At 40.6% G+C, this 18,119-nt stretch overlaps 1 protein-coding gene across 3 annotated transcripts in view; it reads right to left on the bottom strand.

Annotated features, from left to right (window-relative positions):
* The window catches only part of LOC147026727 (gelsolin-like), a 57,132-nt gene that overhangs the window by 21,187 nt on the left and 17,826 nt on the right, over positions 1-18,119 (bottom strand). For all 3 annotated transcript variants that reach the window (XM_085882477.1, XM_085882476.1, XM_085882475.1), the window contains exons 8-11: positions 16,940-17,028; positions 13,908-14,123; positions 10,280-10,407; positions 9,409-9,499 (exon numbers count right to left, since the gene is read on the bottom strand). In XM_085882477.1, the coding sequence (XP_085738603.1) occupies positions 9,409-9,499; positions 10,280-10,407; positions 13,908-14,123; positions 16,940-17,028 (524 nt within the window). The remainder of the gene's footprint in view (positions 1-9,408; positions 9,500-10,279; positions 10,408-13,907; positions 14,124-16,939; positions 17,029-18,119) is intronic.

The raw sequence follows: 18,119 nt of genomic DNA, 5'->3' as shown, positions 1-18,119 counted from the left end.
AATCTTGTAATAAGCAAAATGTACAAAAATAAATAAATAAATAAATGAAAAGAAAAGAGACAGACAGACAGACAGACAGACAGACAGACAGAATTACCTTTGGACAGTGGCAGTCACCAACAGTTTGAAACCATGAGCCCAAGCAAGTATTGATAAAGTCAAGTGTATAAAACAGATTCTATTTTGTTTACATTAGTGTTGACTTGCAGGCAAAAACTTAATTTTGCTTGTTCAATGCCTTTTGTAAAATAGAGGAAAAAAACTGAACAGGTCTTAAACTAATCACAACAATAATCCTTCACAACTGTGTTATAATGTATTGTTGTGGTAACAGAAAAAGGGACTGTGGGAGACACTCAACACAAGAACCCTCAGACATTTCATTAATAAGTGTTTAATCAGGGCATCCCTCCCTGTAACAGGGATGGGGAAAATATTATCATTAAAATTTATTTTTTTATTTTTAGGAGGTTTATTTAATTCCCTTGGTAATGTCACACTTGAAATTCCCCGATCAACCCCCGATCCATTACTCCATCTCAATCCCTCACCCTTTCAAACCTGTGTGTCCCCCCCCCCCCCCTTAGTGTATGTTCCGAGTTCGGTTTTGTTTCAAAAATAGTGGTATTTTTGTGAGTTTTCGTCGGCCTTGTCTTATCGGGCTCCTTGAGGCCTACTCGTCCTTCCCATCTAGGTGTGCGATCGTTTTATTTGTATTCTCTCCCGATTTTCCCCACGCCCACCATCTATCCCTCCCAACTTCACACTCTGTTTCTTGCCTTAATTTTTTAAAATAACAAGAAAAAACAACTCTTTTTTCCCCCATACCCACAACTACCGATCCTTCTTCTGCTTATTCTTCCTTCTGCCGGCACACCATCTTTCTTCTATTTGAGCTGACCCACTCTCACCATTACCTTCACGATTTCTTCCGACATCACATTCTCCAATCTTATCTAATCTTCAAAAATCCATCCAAAAGTAAAAAAGTTTTTTTCTTGTATCCTTAACTATACACCCCTCCTGTAACCATGTGTCTCTACCCAGTTCCTGTTACTTTTTGTTGATCCATCAGCTTCACTCTGCATTTACTGTTCCAAAATCACCACACCTCCAGGATTTTACTTCAACCTTTCCCTTTTCTGAATCACACGCAATCCTTACGAAAATAATAATAATAAATAAACTCACTTTAAACAATCCACCTCCCGTAACCACTTGATCCGTTTACCAATCCAAATTCACAATTCACCTCACAAATCTTTTCTTCAACCTTTCCTTCACCTAATTGTTTGCAAACTATCAAAAAGTAATATTAATAGTAAATATACCATCAGAGATGGGGAATCCCCCACCATTGAATGAAAAAGGTCATACATATTCCAGATAATGAGGGAGGTGAATTGGAAACAAGACACCATTTGGCCATCATCTCGAAAAAGTTCCCCAGGGGTGAGGAACGTAGTAACCAAAAATAATTGAAATCAGATAAGCGGTTTTCCATTTATTACAAAAAACATTTTCAAGATGGCCGCCCCAGTCGGCCATCTTGGATCCGGCCACACCCAAAATCAATAGGGTTCTTCCTTTTCAGGTGGTACATGTGTGAGTCAAATTTCAAATCGATATGGCGAAAAGAAATTTTCAAGATGGCTGCCCCAGTCGGCCATCTTGGATCCGGCCACTCCCAAAATCAATAGGGTTCTTCCTTTTCAGGTGGTACATGTGTGACCCGAATTTCAAATCGATATGGCGAACAGTTTATGAGTAATCACACTCACAGCTATAAATGTTGATGCCACCCCAGTCGGCCATCTTGGATCCGGCCACGCCCAAAATCAATGGCGTTCTTCCTTTTCAGGTGGTACATGTGTGACCCAAATTTCAAATCGATATGGCGAACAGTTTATGAGTTATCGCACTCACAGCTATAAATTTTGACGCCCGGATGGACGGACAGCTGGACGCCCTGGGTGACAAAGATATCCCCTTTCCGCCACGCGGCAGGGGATAAGAAAAACTATCCCTTAAAATGTTTCATCTTCCTCTTTCACACGTGTGGTTCTCATTACTGTATCCTAATTCACGTCTCTTTTCTATTTCAACCTCTCCTTCATATCCTGTCTTAAAAAAAAAATCCATCTGTTGCTATGTTTCTTCTCTCTGTTCTCTTAATTTGCCTTTATTGCATCCCTCAAGAAATGTCTTTAATCGCATTAACTAAAAAAAAAATTTAAACCCCAGTTTGCTTTGCATGTTCACTTTCCATCAACCATTCTTTTTTTCCCCAACGTCAGTGCCAATTCACCCCTCTCACCCCTCCCTCTCAAAGCAACCATCACACTCTTTCCCCCTCCAAGCTTCCCCTTCACCTTCCTCCCTCAACTCTCCCTTCTCCCACCATTCACATCCTCAAAATTGCTCCCCCTCATCGACAAAGCTGCCTCCTTCTCCTGCCCTCTGTCCTCCATCACATCACTCTACCTCTTCAAATCCTCAACTGTCTTCTGCCCCCTCTCTTATTAATCCCCACTGTACCTCAAACCAGCACCACAGATCCTTTTCTCCTCCTCATCCAGCCCCCTCCCCGAGCTCTTATGAAATCCCCCACACTCTTTCAACAACTCTCCTGAGCTCGCCCACTCCTCCTTTATCCTACCCTTCCCCTCCCCTCAACCCAAAGCCTCCTCCCCTCCCTCTTCATTAAGTGCGGATCTCAAATATCCAGGACCTTCGCTCAAACCTGACAGATCTTTCCATACAGGTTGCCCTCAACAGAAACTTTCCTCCTCAAGATGTCGCTCACTCCCGAGTATCTCTCCCTGGTTACTGCCTCCTCCAGTATGACAGACCTGAGCCTCGTCCTGGTGGAGGAGGTGCTCTCTTCATCAAAGACTATTAATCACGACAGTCTACATGCACTGCCTTACCTCCCCAAGACACCTAGGAAAACCTCTGGCGACAGCTTCCTCTCCCCCTCCACTCCACTCCCACCTCATGTTTATATGTGTGCTGTACCCTCCACCAAACAGTGATGACTCTATTTACACCTCACTAATGTCCAAAAACATGGAGCAACTTCCATCCTCTCATCCCAACTCTCTCTTCCTCAAATGTGGTGACTTTAGTCATCATCACGCCAGTTGGTGGTGTGGGTACCTCTCTCACCTGCCATGGCACTTCAGCAAAAAACTTCTATGACTAATTGTGACCGACTCGGTCAGTTAACTTCCTGACCCAATCTCAACCAACGGTACTCCATCTCTTCTGGATCTGATTTTGACAAATCTCCCTGAAAATATCTGCTGTTCTTCCTCCACTCCAATTGGTTCTTCTGACTACAGGCTTGTCAAAGTAAATATCTCTCTGGCGGTTATTAGAGAACCACCTCAGCACCAGAGTCTGGCATTTCACTCAGGCTGACTGTCAGGGTCTCCAAGCAGCCATAAAACTTAGACTGGTCTCCCATCACTACTTTCTCCAACATCACCTTGTCCTGGGAATTCTTTCAAAGAAACTTGATTGATATATATATATATATATATATACATATATATATATATACATATATCCTTCACAGATTTATCCCCTCCAGTCTTCAGTTGTCCGACCCTTCCTCCCACCCATGGTTCACTGAAGCTTGTGGCGAGGCAGTTGTCCTGAAACAACTTGCCTTTGCCTCATGGAAATCAAACCCAACTGAGGGTAATCTCAGTTCTTTCCATAAGGCTCAGAACAAGTGTGTATCTACCCTCAGGAGAGACAGAAAACAACATCTTTCAAATCTCAAGTCTGAACTCACAAACCTCTCCCTCCTCCAAATCCTGGTGGCATCTAATCAAATCTGTTTCTGGTGCAAGTTCCCCCTCCATTCCCTCCCTTACCTCAAATGGCCGCGCTGATACTGCACGTGAAAAGGCTGAATGCCTAAACTCGGTGTTTGCATCTAAATCTTGTGTACGAAACCCATCGCATTCTGTACCCACCTTTGTCGCACCCTGCTTTACCTGGACTGTGTTCTTTTCTTCTGAGAAGGTGTGGAGTTTGCTGTGAAACCCCAACTCAGATTCTGCAACAGGTCCAGACGGCATCAGCCCACATGTCCTAAAAACCTGCTCCTCTGCTCTTGCTCACCCTCACATTTGCTCAAGGTCATCTGTTCGGAAATCAGCAAACATTACTGCCCTGCATAAAAAAGGTGCAAAAACAGATCCCTGCAACTACAGACCAATCAGCCTTCTCCCAATCATCAGCAAGGTTATGGAACTATCATCACTTCAGACATTAAATCCTTACTCTTCTCCAATGGCCTGATTTCCAATCATCAATTTGGTTTCAGACCAGGTCACTCTACCCTGGAAATGCTGCTTCTGCTCTCCCAATAATGGATGGAGGTGCTCAATGCCACACATGAAATCAGAGCCATATTCCTAGACATATCGCGTGCTTTTGACACGGTCTGGCACCCTGCCCTGCTCACAAAAAACTCTTCCTATGGTATCCAAGGCCATCTCCACTCATGGCTCACAGACTTCCTCTTCTGTTGCAGCAAACATGTGACTTCCTGTCTCTCATCCCCTCTTCCTGTCCAGGCTGGAGTTCCTCAAGGCAGCGTTCTGGGCCCTGTTCTTTTTCTGGTTTTCATCAATGATCTCTCCGACTGAAAAATCCTCTTTATCTCTTTGCTGATGACTCCACCATCTCTGTCGTACCATCTGTCATCCCTCAGACCGACAAGCCGCAGCTTCCTCGCTCTGTGCAGCAACCTGTCTGGTCACTGAGTTATCCGTAGCTCATCAGCATCAAGGTCAGAGGCAGAGTAGCGGATCCAAGCCACCCCCCTCGTGAACCCCACACGCTACCCCAAACCCATAACAGTACAATTCTCCCAGCTTCAAGTGCAAAATCTTTACAAGTTAAAAAAAAATTCACTACATCACTGACAATAAGCAATCATAATTTGAGAAAGCAGTCACATTCAGTGTGGGCAGAGAGCACAAATCTAGTCAAAGCTGTGGTTTGAAACAGTGCAAACATTAATTATGATATTTGCAGGGGGGAAGTTTTTCCAATTTGAACTCTGTCAGGGAGAATTATTTTTTATTATTTAAATAATTTGCTGGTAGGTATCAATTGGGGTGTTAAAGTTATTTATGGGAAGTTATGCTTGATATCGAGAAGTACAGAAACTACAGTTCATAGAACTCTTCACCACAGAGTCTCGAGAAAAAGGACATTGGAAGAATCTTCAACTCTTGGTTTTAGTTTGCAAGCACGATCTACGATTGTCTGAATCTCTATTCCAACACTGAACGAAAAATTTGATTGGTCGAGATGGCACAATATTTTGTCCAAGAACTGCTAAAGTGTAAGTTTTTGGAAGTTCCAACCAGGCGATTGTGTTCTACCGTATTCAAGTATATAATTCAATAGAAATAAAAAGCTTTAAAGATTCCATACAATTTGCCAAATTCAAAGCCAAAGTACACCTAAACTACAGGTTAGTGTTCCTATTCATGCTATTGTGATAAAAATTGAAAATTCAATTGTAATCAAGTACTTCCTCAATCGAACTGAGGTCTGTTAGTAGACAGTGAACCACTTGCTTAACCCAGCCCTGCACTTCAATCGTGCAGTAATTGGTACCAGTTAGTGTTTACAGGCATAACGTGGCAACACCAAACCAGCATGAGAAAAGTTGGGTTAGTGCTGTTTTGGCATTCGCACAAAGAACTGGCCAAGCAACAAAGTTGTGCTATTTGTGGTCTAGGAATTTTATTTTTATTTTTAAACCACAGTTTGATGGAAACTGTCAGCAATAGTTCATATTGTGCTCAAGTAGTCAATTCCTACTTGCCAGCATTCATTTAGTGTGACGAGTACTCCACCACATTAGGGGCTTTGGTCCTTATGTTTAAGTATTTGTTAGCCGAAGCCTTGCAAACATCTCAACTCCTGCCCTGTTGGCTGCTCACCAGGGTTTATAGCCAGATTGAATCATTTCAACATCCTTTGGTGGGCCACTTGCAAGCATTTTGTGCCTTTATCTCTTATGAGCAAGGCAGGAAATGTGGGCAATTTGCAAGGCCCAGGCAAAGGAGTGCAAAGCAGAACTGTAGTCACAAGTCACATTGAATAAACAGTTCAATGCAGGGCAGAGCTGAAGAATAATTAGATGCATCGCAATGAATGGAGCAGGTGCAAACCCATGTAATAATGTTTCACAAGTTTGACTGTGGGAAAGCATAATCATGGCATAAATGGCAAAACCCTCAGATGGAACAAGTTTCACCACACTATGAACAAGAAAGCTCTGGTACCCAACCCATTCTCAATTCTCACTTGGCTTGGTTCAGCTCAGACAGTTGGAGCAATCCAAACAAAATGGGCTCAGCATAAATAACATTGGGAAAGTATTTATTCACAGACAGCTCGTACTTTCCACAATGAAATTTGGGAGACAGGTGTGGTGGATGACAAGGACAAATGGATTTGATTTTGGTGAAGACCTGAGTCCAGATACAAGAATTTAATTCATATAAAGTGATTCTTCACCATTGAGCGATGGGGCCAAAAACGATATATAGCACGATACCTCAAAAGGTTGTCAATGGATGACAAAACCAAGTGAATAAGTTGGTTCGACAAGAACAAGTCAATCAGATTCTGGTTCAGGTAAGCAGACCCGGCCTATCAGTCGGATACAAAACGTAAACAGTCAACCTGGCAGAAGTATGCACTCCACTGAGTGCCCTTCTCGTTCTAAAGGGTTTCTGCTGTCAGAATAATAATAATAATTTATGAAATAGGACCACTTGACCTGTAGCTTATGAGCCCTGGCCCAATGGTGCAACCCAAATTTTGTAAAATTGTCTGGTGGGTCTGGCGAAGTTTTTTGAAGAAATTTACCATGTCAGACATTTTGACCTCCTTAAAATCAGGTGACCTGGAACAAGCTTTGCGATTCGTAAGTCAGGTGAGGAATGTTGCGACCAACTTTCAGCCGGATCAGCACAGCGGTTTGGCTGGAGAAGTCAAACCAGAGAGTTGGTGTCAAAGCCACCCAATGCTCGCCTGTTTATACATTTATCGTTTTTAAAAGACGTCTAATAATATTTTTTATAAAGCATTGCAGTGAAGTCCGATCCAAATAATTTTAAAGCAATATATGTATATTGTAATCAGTAAAAAAAAAATAGTGTGGCAGATAAAAACATTAGAAAGGAAATAACTTGCACCAAAAACTTTAACATTTTCACGCTCACACTGGGGGTATCGCTATAGCTCTCTGTTCTTTGAACAGGCGAGCTAAAAAGGAGACTGACGGAGCGTGATAATACCTTATCTGGAATTTAAATTCCCACTAAAAATGGTACCGTTGGAATCAATACATTAAAAGCTCCAGTACTGCTTCTTCCTCTCCTCTCCTGGAAAGACAAGCTTTTAAAACAAGCATTTTTACGACAAGTAAATCAATCAACTTTCTCACCAAGTAAATCGATTAGTTTTCCAACAATACCATTTATAAGATTCGACAACAGCAATTCGTTATAATAAAGTGTGACACACACACAGATGGCCACTTTGCGTTTTAGGAAGAAGATGCACGACTCCATTCCAACCGTGAACGTCTCCACTGTTGGTGGTAAAAGTGAACTTATGGCTGCACTGTTCTCCACGAGTAAACTTGTCCTCTTGGTAAAACTAGGCCACAACCTCAATTTGCTGCACCAAAACATGGACAGGATGAATGAAAATACAAACAGAACTGGGGTGACAACAAATGGATACATTTACCGACAAGATTGGACTCGGTCATGTCAATCCTACAATTTTCAATATTCATTTCCCACACCGAAGATTTTCATCTAATCTTTCGAAGTACGACTTGACAATGTGAATGTTAAAAAAACCTCTCTTGGCTTGATCATTTATCCGAGTCAAACTGATGGGCTTGAAGCAGAGCCTTTATAATTGGATCAGAAATCAAAGAACTCAAGGGGGAATACACCATCTCTGAGCTAGGCTGTCAGGGCCTAATAAAGTAATACCTCAAGAGAAGAGTTTCCATGGTGGTTTTGACAGTTTATTATGCATTTTGTGCTTACCGCTCAGAACTAGCACGTTTGAAACAGATTATAGAGTCAACAGGTGCCGGTATCTCAGTGCAGTTTTCCACAGCTCGATTTATCTGCCCCATCAATTTTCTTGGTAAAGGAAAAAAACTTCCTGCTCAGCTAAATTTGAAATGTACATCAAGATTTTGAATGTCAAATTGCATATTAAAATGGAACAAAACATTGCTATATCTGTTTTGTTCTCAGAAATTGAAAAACATCTTGAAAGCAACCTCAAGCGATGCCTCAAGTGCAAAAATGGGCGGCATGGATTCCTGACTGAGTGAAGGAGAAGGAGAAGGGCTAATGCAAGGTGGAAGACCAAGTTGGCAAGCTTTAACAAAATAAATTTGGGTTTATCGTCCCTCAACACACAAATTTGGTCACATGCCTATACCTGTGCCTTGGTTGGAGGAAGGGATTGATGATCAGAATAAATAAATAAATAAATAATAATAAGTACCAAGTCTTGTTGCAACATATGACAACTTCAGAACCACGTTGTGCTTTTTGCAACAATTTAAATATCATTTTAGTAAAGTTGGTTAAACAAAAACTATATTTAATGAAGCACTGCAATTCAATTGTTTTTAGTTTTTACTTTTTAAACAGGGATTTTGGGTGGAAGTGAATTTGAGATTGCCCAGACAGTGAGGGAATTGCAAATCAACTGCAGCAGGAACTGGCACACCATTCATGCCAAAATATGCAACAATGGCAAATTAAACCTTCCTGAAAGTTGAAATCGGTGGAGTTGTCCACTTCAAGATGCATTCATAAGACTAGTTAGGTTTCTGGAAGCATGTAACCAAATTCATATTGCAGTCTGCTGGATTGCAAGCCACAACTGAGGAGTTGGGTCATTGGTAATTGCTGAGGATCACACCCAAAACTAGAAGGGCACCAAGTAGAGCACATACCTTTGTCCAGATTTAGATCTTCACCAAAATAAAGTTGTCCTGGTCACACACACACAACCTGTCCACAAATTGACGTGGTGCCAAAAACCAGACAAAGCACTATCTCAGCGGTAAAGATTGACAACAAAAAAAAAAAACTGTCCAGATCAGGATCTTCACCAAAATCTAATCAATTCGTCCTTTTCACACCCAACTTGCCTACCAAATTTCATCCAAGTTCATCCACAACTTTGAGATATACTGCACACAGAGGTGAAAACCTCAGTCCCCCTTCAATGGCAAAGGTAAATAATGCCTTTAATCAGATTTCTGCACAAGAGAGGAGAGGAGGGAGGGTTGTATTTAAAATAAATAAACAAACAAAAAAGTACCTGCACAGGTGTACCCCCTAAAGAATCATCCAGCTCCACTGCCAGGAAGGCTGAACGTCCAATTTCATCTTGAGAGGCAGACAGTCCTTGCCTATGGAAAGAACAAAAAATAGTGAACAATGCACTTGGAATCAAACACAAGATGTCATTTCAACAAGATGTGTAAGGGCTGCATATCAAAAAGAAAACAAACGTTTCGAGATGCATAATCTCTATTATAAATACCAAGCTTGCACAGTAAAAACTCGGCTCGCCGTCACACGATCCCTATGAAATTGCTGTGGCACTTAGCGGACATGCCGACAATGTTTGGGGAGTCTTGGCGTTCCATAGTACCACTTGCATTTTGCACAATGCGTATTTTTGTGATTCCCCGTGTACAGTCTGTCGTCTGCTACCAGCTATGTTGTACTGCTATCCCGTGCATGTGCACAGGTATCGCTAGTATACATTTATTTGTAATTCTTATTTGAGCAATTTTTACTAAACATGTGTTTAAAAGATTGCTGAGACTTCTCCATAGAAAATATTATTTGCTTAAAGTGTTCACAAATGAGATGATAAATTGCATAAAAGGCACTTGGGGAAAAAAAAATAAAATAAAATAAAAACATTTCTTAAAAAGGTTAGTTGCATCTTTGAGAAGTATGGCTATGCCATGAAAACAGCACTATCTGTAGGTTAGAGCAGTGCTCCCCTCTTGCTCCTCCCTGCCACCCATTTCCATATTCTTCTTCTTCTTCTTCTTGTCCCCTTCCCACAATCAACCTGCTCCTTCAACTCCACCCTTACCCCCAACTTTGCTTCTCTGCCCCCCTTAACGTTTCATTTGTGTACATTCTTACATTCAATCCATCAAGACGCAACCTACCACAAATATATTATCTGCTGCTGGCGGCCTCCCTGTCCACATGTATAAAGGATGAGGTAGCAATCTCCACCATACAGCACTCCGACAGGATCAACTGCAACTTTGTCGAATCCTTCTATGCGCCACATCTGGCAAGCAAAGTAGGTACGAGTTAATGTCCATCCACCACCCCCCTTCGGGAAAGCATTTGATAATGATTCGGGTTTTGGTGGCATCAGGATACAGCCACCACTGGGAGAAGCTTAATTCTAACTACACAGAAAAAAAAAATTAATTCACCTGCATTTTAATCAACTTACTTTCTGGTTGGGGAACATAGATGTCACCAATGCAAATGTACAGTTATACAGGAAGATTAATCTGCCACCAATTTAATCTTCCAATCGGGACGTTACTGAAGGTGTCTCAAACAATGCGCAATAACGGCAAGCTTTTCAAAATACATCTCAAAGCGAAGACAATGGTTCGTCAGACATGCACACACAACTTGTTCTATGGCATTGGCTTAGTTTTGCATTCCATGTGACCTGCAGAAGCTTCTCCACAAGTTTGCCACTGCATCTGGACTCCACATCGATATGTGAAAGACCAAACTCCTTTTCCACCAAGCCCCTGGAATGCTGTACATCAAGCCAACCGTTTTGTCAAACAGCAAAACACTCAAGATCATTGACTGCTTTATGTACCTCAGCAGCATTATCTCTAATAAAAGCAGCCTCGAGGAGCTGGTGACAGATTTGTTTGGATAGTGCTGCTTTTGGTGACCCACTGCATGATGATTGCATGACCCACTGTGCAGTATATGCAGCATGAAGCTCACTACAATGTGCAATGCTATGGAGAGCTGTTGTCCTTCCCTGTTATATAGCTCCAAGATACCCTCAACAGAGGGTACACGCACCATTTGTCACATGATCAGACCACTTGATTGTAAGGATATTCTACAGATGCCAGAGATAGACCTGTGACAAACAAGGTTCTGAAGGCTGGAGTGCCTACAATTGAAACTATACACCTGAAGCAGCAGCTCATCTGGACCCTTCACATGGTCAGAATGAGGGATCACCGACTGCCAAAGGGTGCGTTAGTTTTCTCCATGGGCAATGCAACATTGGGCAAACAGCTGCCTTACACAAATGGTAGAGATCTCAGGGCTACTGGCATTGGTGTACAGAAATGGGAAGAGAAGACAAAGGACAAGCATGCATGGTGTGCACCAGAAAAGATCAGGGCAGCAGAGGTAAAAGCCAAAATAAACCACGACCTGGAACATGCTCGAGGAGCACCACCAGTAGTGTCATTACTGGGGAAGAGGTGTGACATCACATATTGGGTTCATCTCCCACGAGTGAGATTGTGCTCAACGCTCCCTTCAAACAAACAGAACTTTCCTTGAAAATGAGCTGACTGCTGATGAATTTAATCATCCTATCCACAAGTGAGAGCTTGAGCTTAAATAAATCACAATAAAAAAAAAAAGCAGAGATTGCAGACCTTCGCCAGACCTTGTTTTGTGTGGCGTTACATAATTAATAAAACGCATAATTAGAACTGCTGGCAGTGATGACCGGGTTCCAAGATGTCCCGCTTTTATTGGACACGTGACCAACGTTTTAAAAAAATATATATTATTTGAAAAAAAAAAAAAATTGAAATGGAATTAAAAGAAATTCAATTCAAATCAAATGGAAGACCAAATAGGTCCAGTCCTGCATTGGAGTCATCAGAAGGAACCCAAATGAGCAAAAGCAAAGATGAGGTCATCAGGAGGAACCTGAATAGGATTTGCATTTCAGCTGCTACGACTATCCTCAAACCCATCCAAGCACAGCCAAGTGAGCCTCATTAAAAATTGTATATATATATATATATATATATAGAAAACAAATTATTAAAAAATATTCAAAAAGAACTGATCAAAAAATTAAATAATTCTGGCTGCCAGACCATGCATCTGATAGAGTTGAAATTTAGAACACTAGTAAGTGCCCATAAAAAAAAATAAAAAAAATTCAAACCGCGAGCAAGAAACAACCACACAGACCGTTTATTCGCTCTCGCGTGCCCGTACGTGCGTTGCCCGGAAGTTGGCATATCGCAGTTACGATTATTCGCAATTTCGTTTTAATGGCCAATTATTCAATTGGCACCAACGTATTTTGCCTTTTCACAATGTCGGCGCAAGGAAAAATAAAAAGAGAAGAGAAGAAAAAAAATTTACTTCCTGGTTCAGAGCACACCAGCTCACTCTGATGTTACCGAAATTTATGCACCGTCTAATATGAAAACAATCATAACTTGGGGCATAGTGTTTATATATAAATGCGCATAAGAAAGAGAAATTATTAGAATACACGAAGTCATCACTCTCCGGAAGCCCTATGTTGTAACCTGTAATGGGGAACGCGGCTGAGCTTCCCTTCCCCCATCGGCCACGCAACAACGAGTCTTGTCATTCGTTTGGTAAATGAATGGCCATAACTTGGGAACCACTTGTCCGATTAATATCAAACCTTGAAAAGGCACATCCTCAGGTCCCCAGCAATATACCTGGCAAGTTTCAATCAGATCGGACCAGTGATTGTCAAGAAACAGCAGTCACACACACACACACACACACACACACACACACACACACACACACACACACACACACACACACACACCATCACCACTGCCAGATCATAACTGAAGTGTCACGTCGATCAAGCAGTTCGAGAGAAAGCATTTAATATTTTTCTTCAATCCAACATGGCTGCCAAACCATGTGACTTAATTATTCCTTAAAGTTGCACACCCATGGCTTGTGGAACATTTGTGTTAAGTTTCCACTCAATCTGTCCAGCATTTTGGAGAATATTTATTTTATAGGTTGTTGGGTAAATCCAATATGGTTGCCAAACCGTGTGACCCATGACATGTGAACCTTTTGTTCATGGACAGGTGGTCATACCTGTAAAGTTTTGCCTCAATATTATCAGCTTCTTCAATGAAGAAGATTTTGGTTTTTTTTAATAATTATTTTTTAAAAAACAATATGGCTGCTGAATCATGTGACCAATGACAATTTTTTTTGTGGGCCATTTTATCTCAAGATGACCCTCTTTCTATACCAATCGGATGTGGCGTTCTACATATGCAATTACGATGTCACAACGAAGGTACCCATGACATTAAAATAAGATAATTTAAATGGGTTTTTTTGTTTGTTTGTTTTTTTTTAAACCCCACACTCTGCATGAGGAGTACTTGCGATGTGCCAAGTTTCAATTTTTCTCCTTCGTGCATTTTCAGAGATAGAGGTCCAAAGTTTTTTTCGTTTTCCAGCATGGCTGCCACACGTGACCTATGACGTCATAATCATCAATAAAATACTTTAGTCGCTCCTATGGTGAAAATCGTCTCGAGCCGACGCGGTTGCAGAGGAAAAAAAACATTAAAGTTCTGTTGCAGACAAACAAACAAATGGACACAAATGCAATACCCTCTCCTTCGGCGAGGGTAAAAACTCGCCCATTCATATTGGATGTATTTTAATTCGTGATTGCCTGACAGAACACTTCAAAAAGGGCCGAATTTGAATTGGATATTCTAATTCGCAAGAATCCACAGTAAAAACCATACATACCTTAACCTGCCCACTGCCATCATCAATCATCCCATGTTGAGCAGCCATTGCAGGTGTGTCGTGCAGGGTTGCAGCATCGAAAGGTACCAATGGAATGTTGGCAATACTGCCAGCTGTGTATGTTCTACCAAGGCCTTCAGCCTCATCACCATCTTTCCAATCCTTGAAAAACTGCTTGAAAAGTGGAGTCTCACCTTTTTCTGGTAAGATTTCCACCTGGGTGTGAGGGGGAATGTTTGCAGACATTTATAAAAGCTAAATGACTGACATACTGAAGGTTTTGTTCATTTAAAATACAGAAATACATCGACTGAGAAGCTGGCTGCACTCCAAGGCCTCCTCTATTATGGGCACTTATTCTTGTACATCTAGACATACGCAAGGTGCGATCGGAATATACTCAAGTTCTTGCAGTATTCTTCAGACAGAAATGTACTAACTTTTGCACTGCAATAATCACAAATATTTGTTGCAGCATGACTAATGCAATCAGGTGACATTTTGTCACTACAAGGTTGAAACTCATACTGGAGCTCAGTGAATGGGGGGGGGGCAACTAAAAATGACAGCTAAGCTGCATTTGGAAAAGAAAATTGAAGGAGAAACTACAAGATAATTGATAGTCAAAAGATTATGTGTAGGTGTAGTGGGGGGGGGGAGGGAAAGGGGTGCCAAAAACAGAAAAGAACAATAAATCATTGAAATGTGCAGCAAGCAGGGATTAAGAGTTTAAACTGGAGGAGCATGTGCATCATAGAGATGCTCAGGCAATAGTGGGAGAACTGGTTTTATTTAAAAAACAAACAAACGCACACACGCACGCACGCACACGCACGCGCGCACACGCACACGCACGCGCGCACACGCACACGCACACGCACACGCACACGCACACGCACACGCACACACACACGCACACACACACGCACACACACACACGCACACACACACGCACACACACGTCAGGACATTATTTCAATGGGAAAAAAGGTGATAGGTTCCCGGCAGTTTGCGATTTATAAAGGAAAATCAAAAATCCCGTGAAACCATGTAGCACAGGGCCATGAATGTAGAAGCAGGTAGCATTTTATCAACCGCAAATACACAGGGTCGGATAGGATAATAATGTTGAAAGCTTTACTTTCCAGAAGACAGGTATTATGCTGGGGAAGATGCAGAACTCAAATTACTTATGGATAAAGGCATTCATTGTCGGCTGAGATTTTAAGGAATGACAAAGGATGACCAAGTCTACAACTGGATTTTGAGGCAATTATTTATTTGATCAGCCAAAGAGGTATTGGCAAAAGAGGAGTTAAAGGTTAGAGACATCCTCTTGCAAGAGCTGCCCAAGTAGATAGGTGGGGTTGTTTTGCAGTCCTTCCAGAGCAAGAGGTTGGGACAGATTTGCAAGGATAGAAAGACTGTCCATTCAGATGAGAAGCTAAAATAAATTCATCAGCAAAGTAACACTTGCTGTCTGTCAGTGGAAGGTTTACTGTACGCCAATGTGTAATCATCTGCCAATGAGAAAAGCGTTTTCTACAGCATCCGAGGTCATTTGTGTCAATGAGAATTCATACTGGGCCCATTAAACTACAATGGAGCACTCAATCCTCCACTAGGAAAGGAATAGATTCCATTGATAATGCAATTGGAGGAAGAAATCCACTTTGAAGGTGCCCTTTTATGCGACAGACTTGACAAGCAAAGTAGGATGCCAGACTGTCGAATGTCTGAACTGTGGCCAGGGAGACAGTCCTGACCTTTTGTTTTAGATTTATGGTTTCTAACCATTTGAGGGGAACAACAGCATGTCCAGCATTGTGACGAGGCCAGAATCCAAACTGATGCTCAGAGACCAATCTGTTTGAGGAGAATGTCAGTACCAATGTAGATTTGACTGAGTACTTTTGGAAGTAAGCTTAATGTTCTGTTGAGGATTATTTTTACATTCTTGTGGATGGTAGTGACATTTGACCACTTGCAGTTAAATTGGAGATGGCCAAAGTAGGATGACAGGCTATAGAGCACAAAGAAGCAAGAGCAGCAGAGCAGGTTTCATATCTATAAGAATGTTTAACTTTGCAAGTCTTGGCCTAAGTTTATGTTGAAAATTAAGAACAATGGTGTCAGAATTTGATTTTATCTGATTGTATTGTATGGACAATTCACACAATATTTGAGTGCTCAAACAAATTGTTCCATGCAAAGTTGTGAACAATAAGGAAACCAAAAGAAAAGTAAAGAATCAAAAATGCATGCCTTTTAATCATTTTTTTACAAAGTGAAGAAAATGCAAAAAAAATTAATAATAAAATAAAATAAAATAAAAAGGAAGAGATCATAAAAGTTCAAGAAACTTTGAATGCCATCAAGAAAAAGTAACACCTCAATGGCATGAAAATGCCGATTTTCACCACATTTTTCAGCTTTTGAACAAAGCCTGATGTCCAAATTTGTGAAAAATCCAACTAAACATTGGTCATTCAATAAAAACTACTAAATAAATGAATTAATAATTAAAATATATTCGATTTTTATGTTAAAAGGGGAATGAACAGGGAAGTAGTCAATGCTGTTTAGTTGACAAGGCAGTTGCAGTGAGATTGTTCATGCACAACTTTGCTAAGTAAATAAAGAAATACCAAACACTGCTCATTCTCAGTTAAAAAAATTTTAAAAGAAAAAAAAAAATAAATAAAAGCACACCTGCAAACAATGTCAAATCAAAATTTGTTGCAGAATGGGAAACGTCCATGCATCCAGAAGACTTATCAAAACAAACTGCAGTGACAATCTCGACAAGAAAGAAAATGTACTTTGACTGCCAAAATAATGTCAACTTCTATTCAAAATGGCCAAGACAGATGAAGGTGTAAGTTTTAAAACAGGCAGTTCATAGCATTTGAAAATAAACTCCTGCATTAAACAAGTATCCATGTCCTTCACAGAAATGAGGAAAAAAAAAATCAACATCTCATTGTGACCATAATAAACAGCATGAGCATTCAATCTACAATCAAACTCACCTGAGTACTGCGAGGATAATTCTTGTTTTGAATGAAATCTTCTGCCATTTTGAGAGCATTTTGCCTCTCGTCTTTATTTGCATCACAGCCTAAAAGGAAGCATTTAAAGTTTGTATGTGCATAAATTTATTTTTATTCTACCATACAACATTTATAGAAACCACCCGAGAGAACAAATAGACTACAATATGTACTCACCAATACAGAAAGCTCAATCCATGTTTGTTTATATATGCTTCAAAAAATAATAAAAAAAATTTTTTAACTACTAAACCTAATTTTGCATGTTATCTATGGGTAAAATATATGGTTTCTGGCTGGGTAGTAGATCTGAGAGAGACCACACCCAGAGTTCAGCATGGGGAAGACAAAAACACCAATTCCGTATAAATGTGCATCAGAGCGCCACCCAGTGGTATCCGGTATTACAAATAATCTTCTGATACAAAGAAAGTTTAAACTTAATATGCGTTACGGTGATGCTGAAATCTGAGTGAAAATTGTTAAATTTTCAAAATGTTTCACTTATTTCAAGTGGACATTCAAACCAAAGCATCCGACACCGAGGTTCATAGTGAAGTAGAAATGATTTTTTTTTCCTCACACCAAATTTCAGCAGCAAGAATGGATAATGGTGATGTTAGCCGATTTCCAAGAAGATGGAAGATGACCTCAAGCAAATTATAGAGTGAATAGAGCAGAATGTTTGTGAAGTTAATGATGTCTTTTGATTAATCTGTCACAGCAAAGGGTACTTTTAATAGTTTAGGTTAATGATGAAATGTCAGCTACCAAAATGGCATTTTGTAAACCCAAATGTTGAGATTGAAAAAAATAAGCTGCTGCCTCCACCTCAAAGCAAAATTCTCCAAAACAAATTGTGCTTTTGTTTTATTCGGCCTGGTGTTACAATTTTCGTATCAAATCATACTTTGTGAATTTGTCCAATTTGTTTGTTATGTTTAAGGCCTACTCCTCATAGAGCTGTGAAAATAGTCTCCTTTTGTTGGGTTTTCCATTTTGCCTTCTCCCCCCCCCCAACCCCGACCTCAAAATATTATACTTTCTACCTCAATGTTATCCATTTCCCCTCCTTGCTTCCAAAATGTTTCTTCTTCTTCACTCAACTTTTATCTTGTTACACTCAAATTTCCTTCTGCCTGTTCTTCCTGTTCTTTAT

The sequence above is a fragment of the Eptatretus burgeri genome, chromosome 5 (assembly GCF_056783735.1).
Source record: "Eptatretus burgeri isolate ZD-2024b chromosome 5, Ebu_testis_v1, whole genome shotgun sequence".
In the NCBI taxonomy this organism is placed as follows: domain Eukaryota; kingdom Metazoa; phylum Chordata; class Myxini; order Myxiniformes; family Myxinidae; genus Eptatretus; species Eptatretus burgeri.
This window is presented reverse-complemented; position numbering and strand designations above follow the sequence as displayed.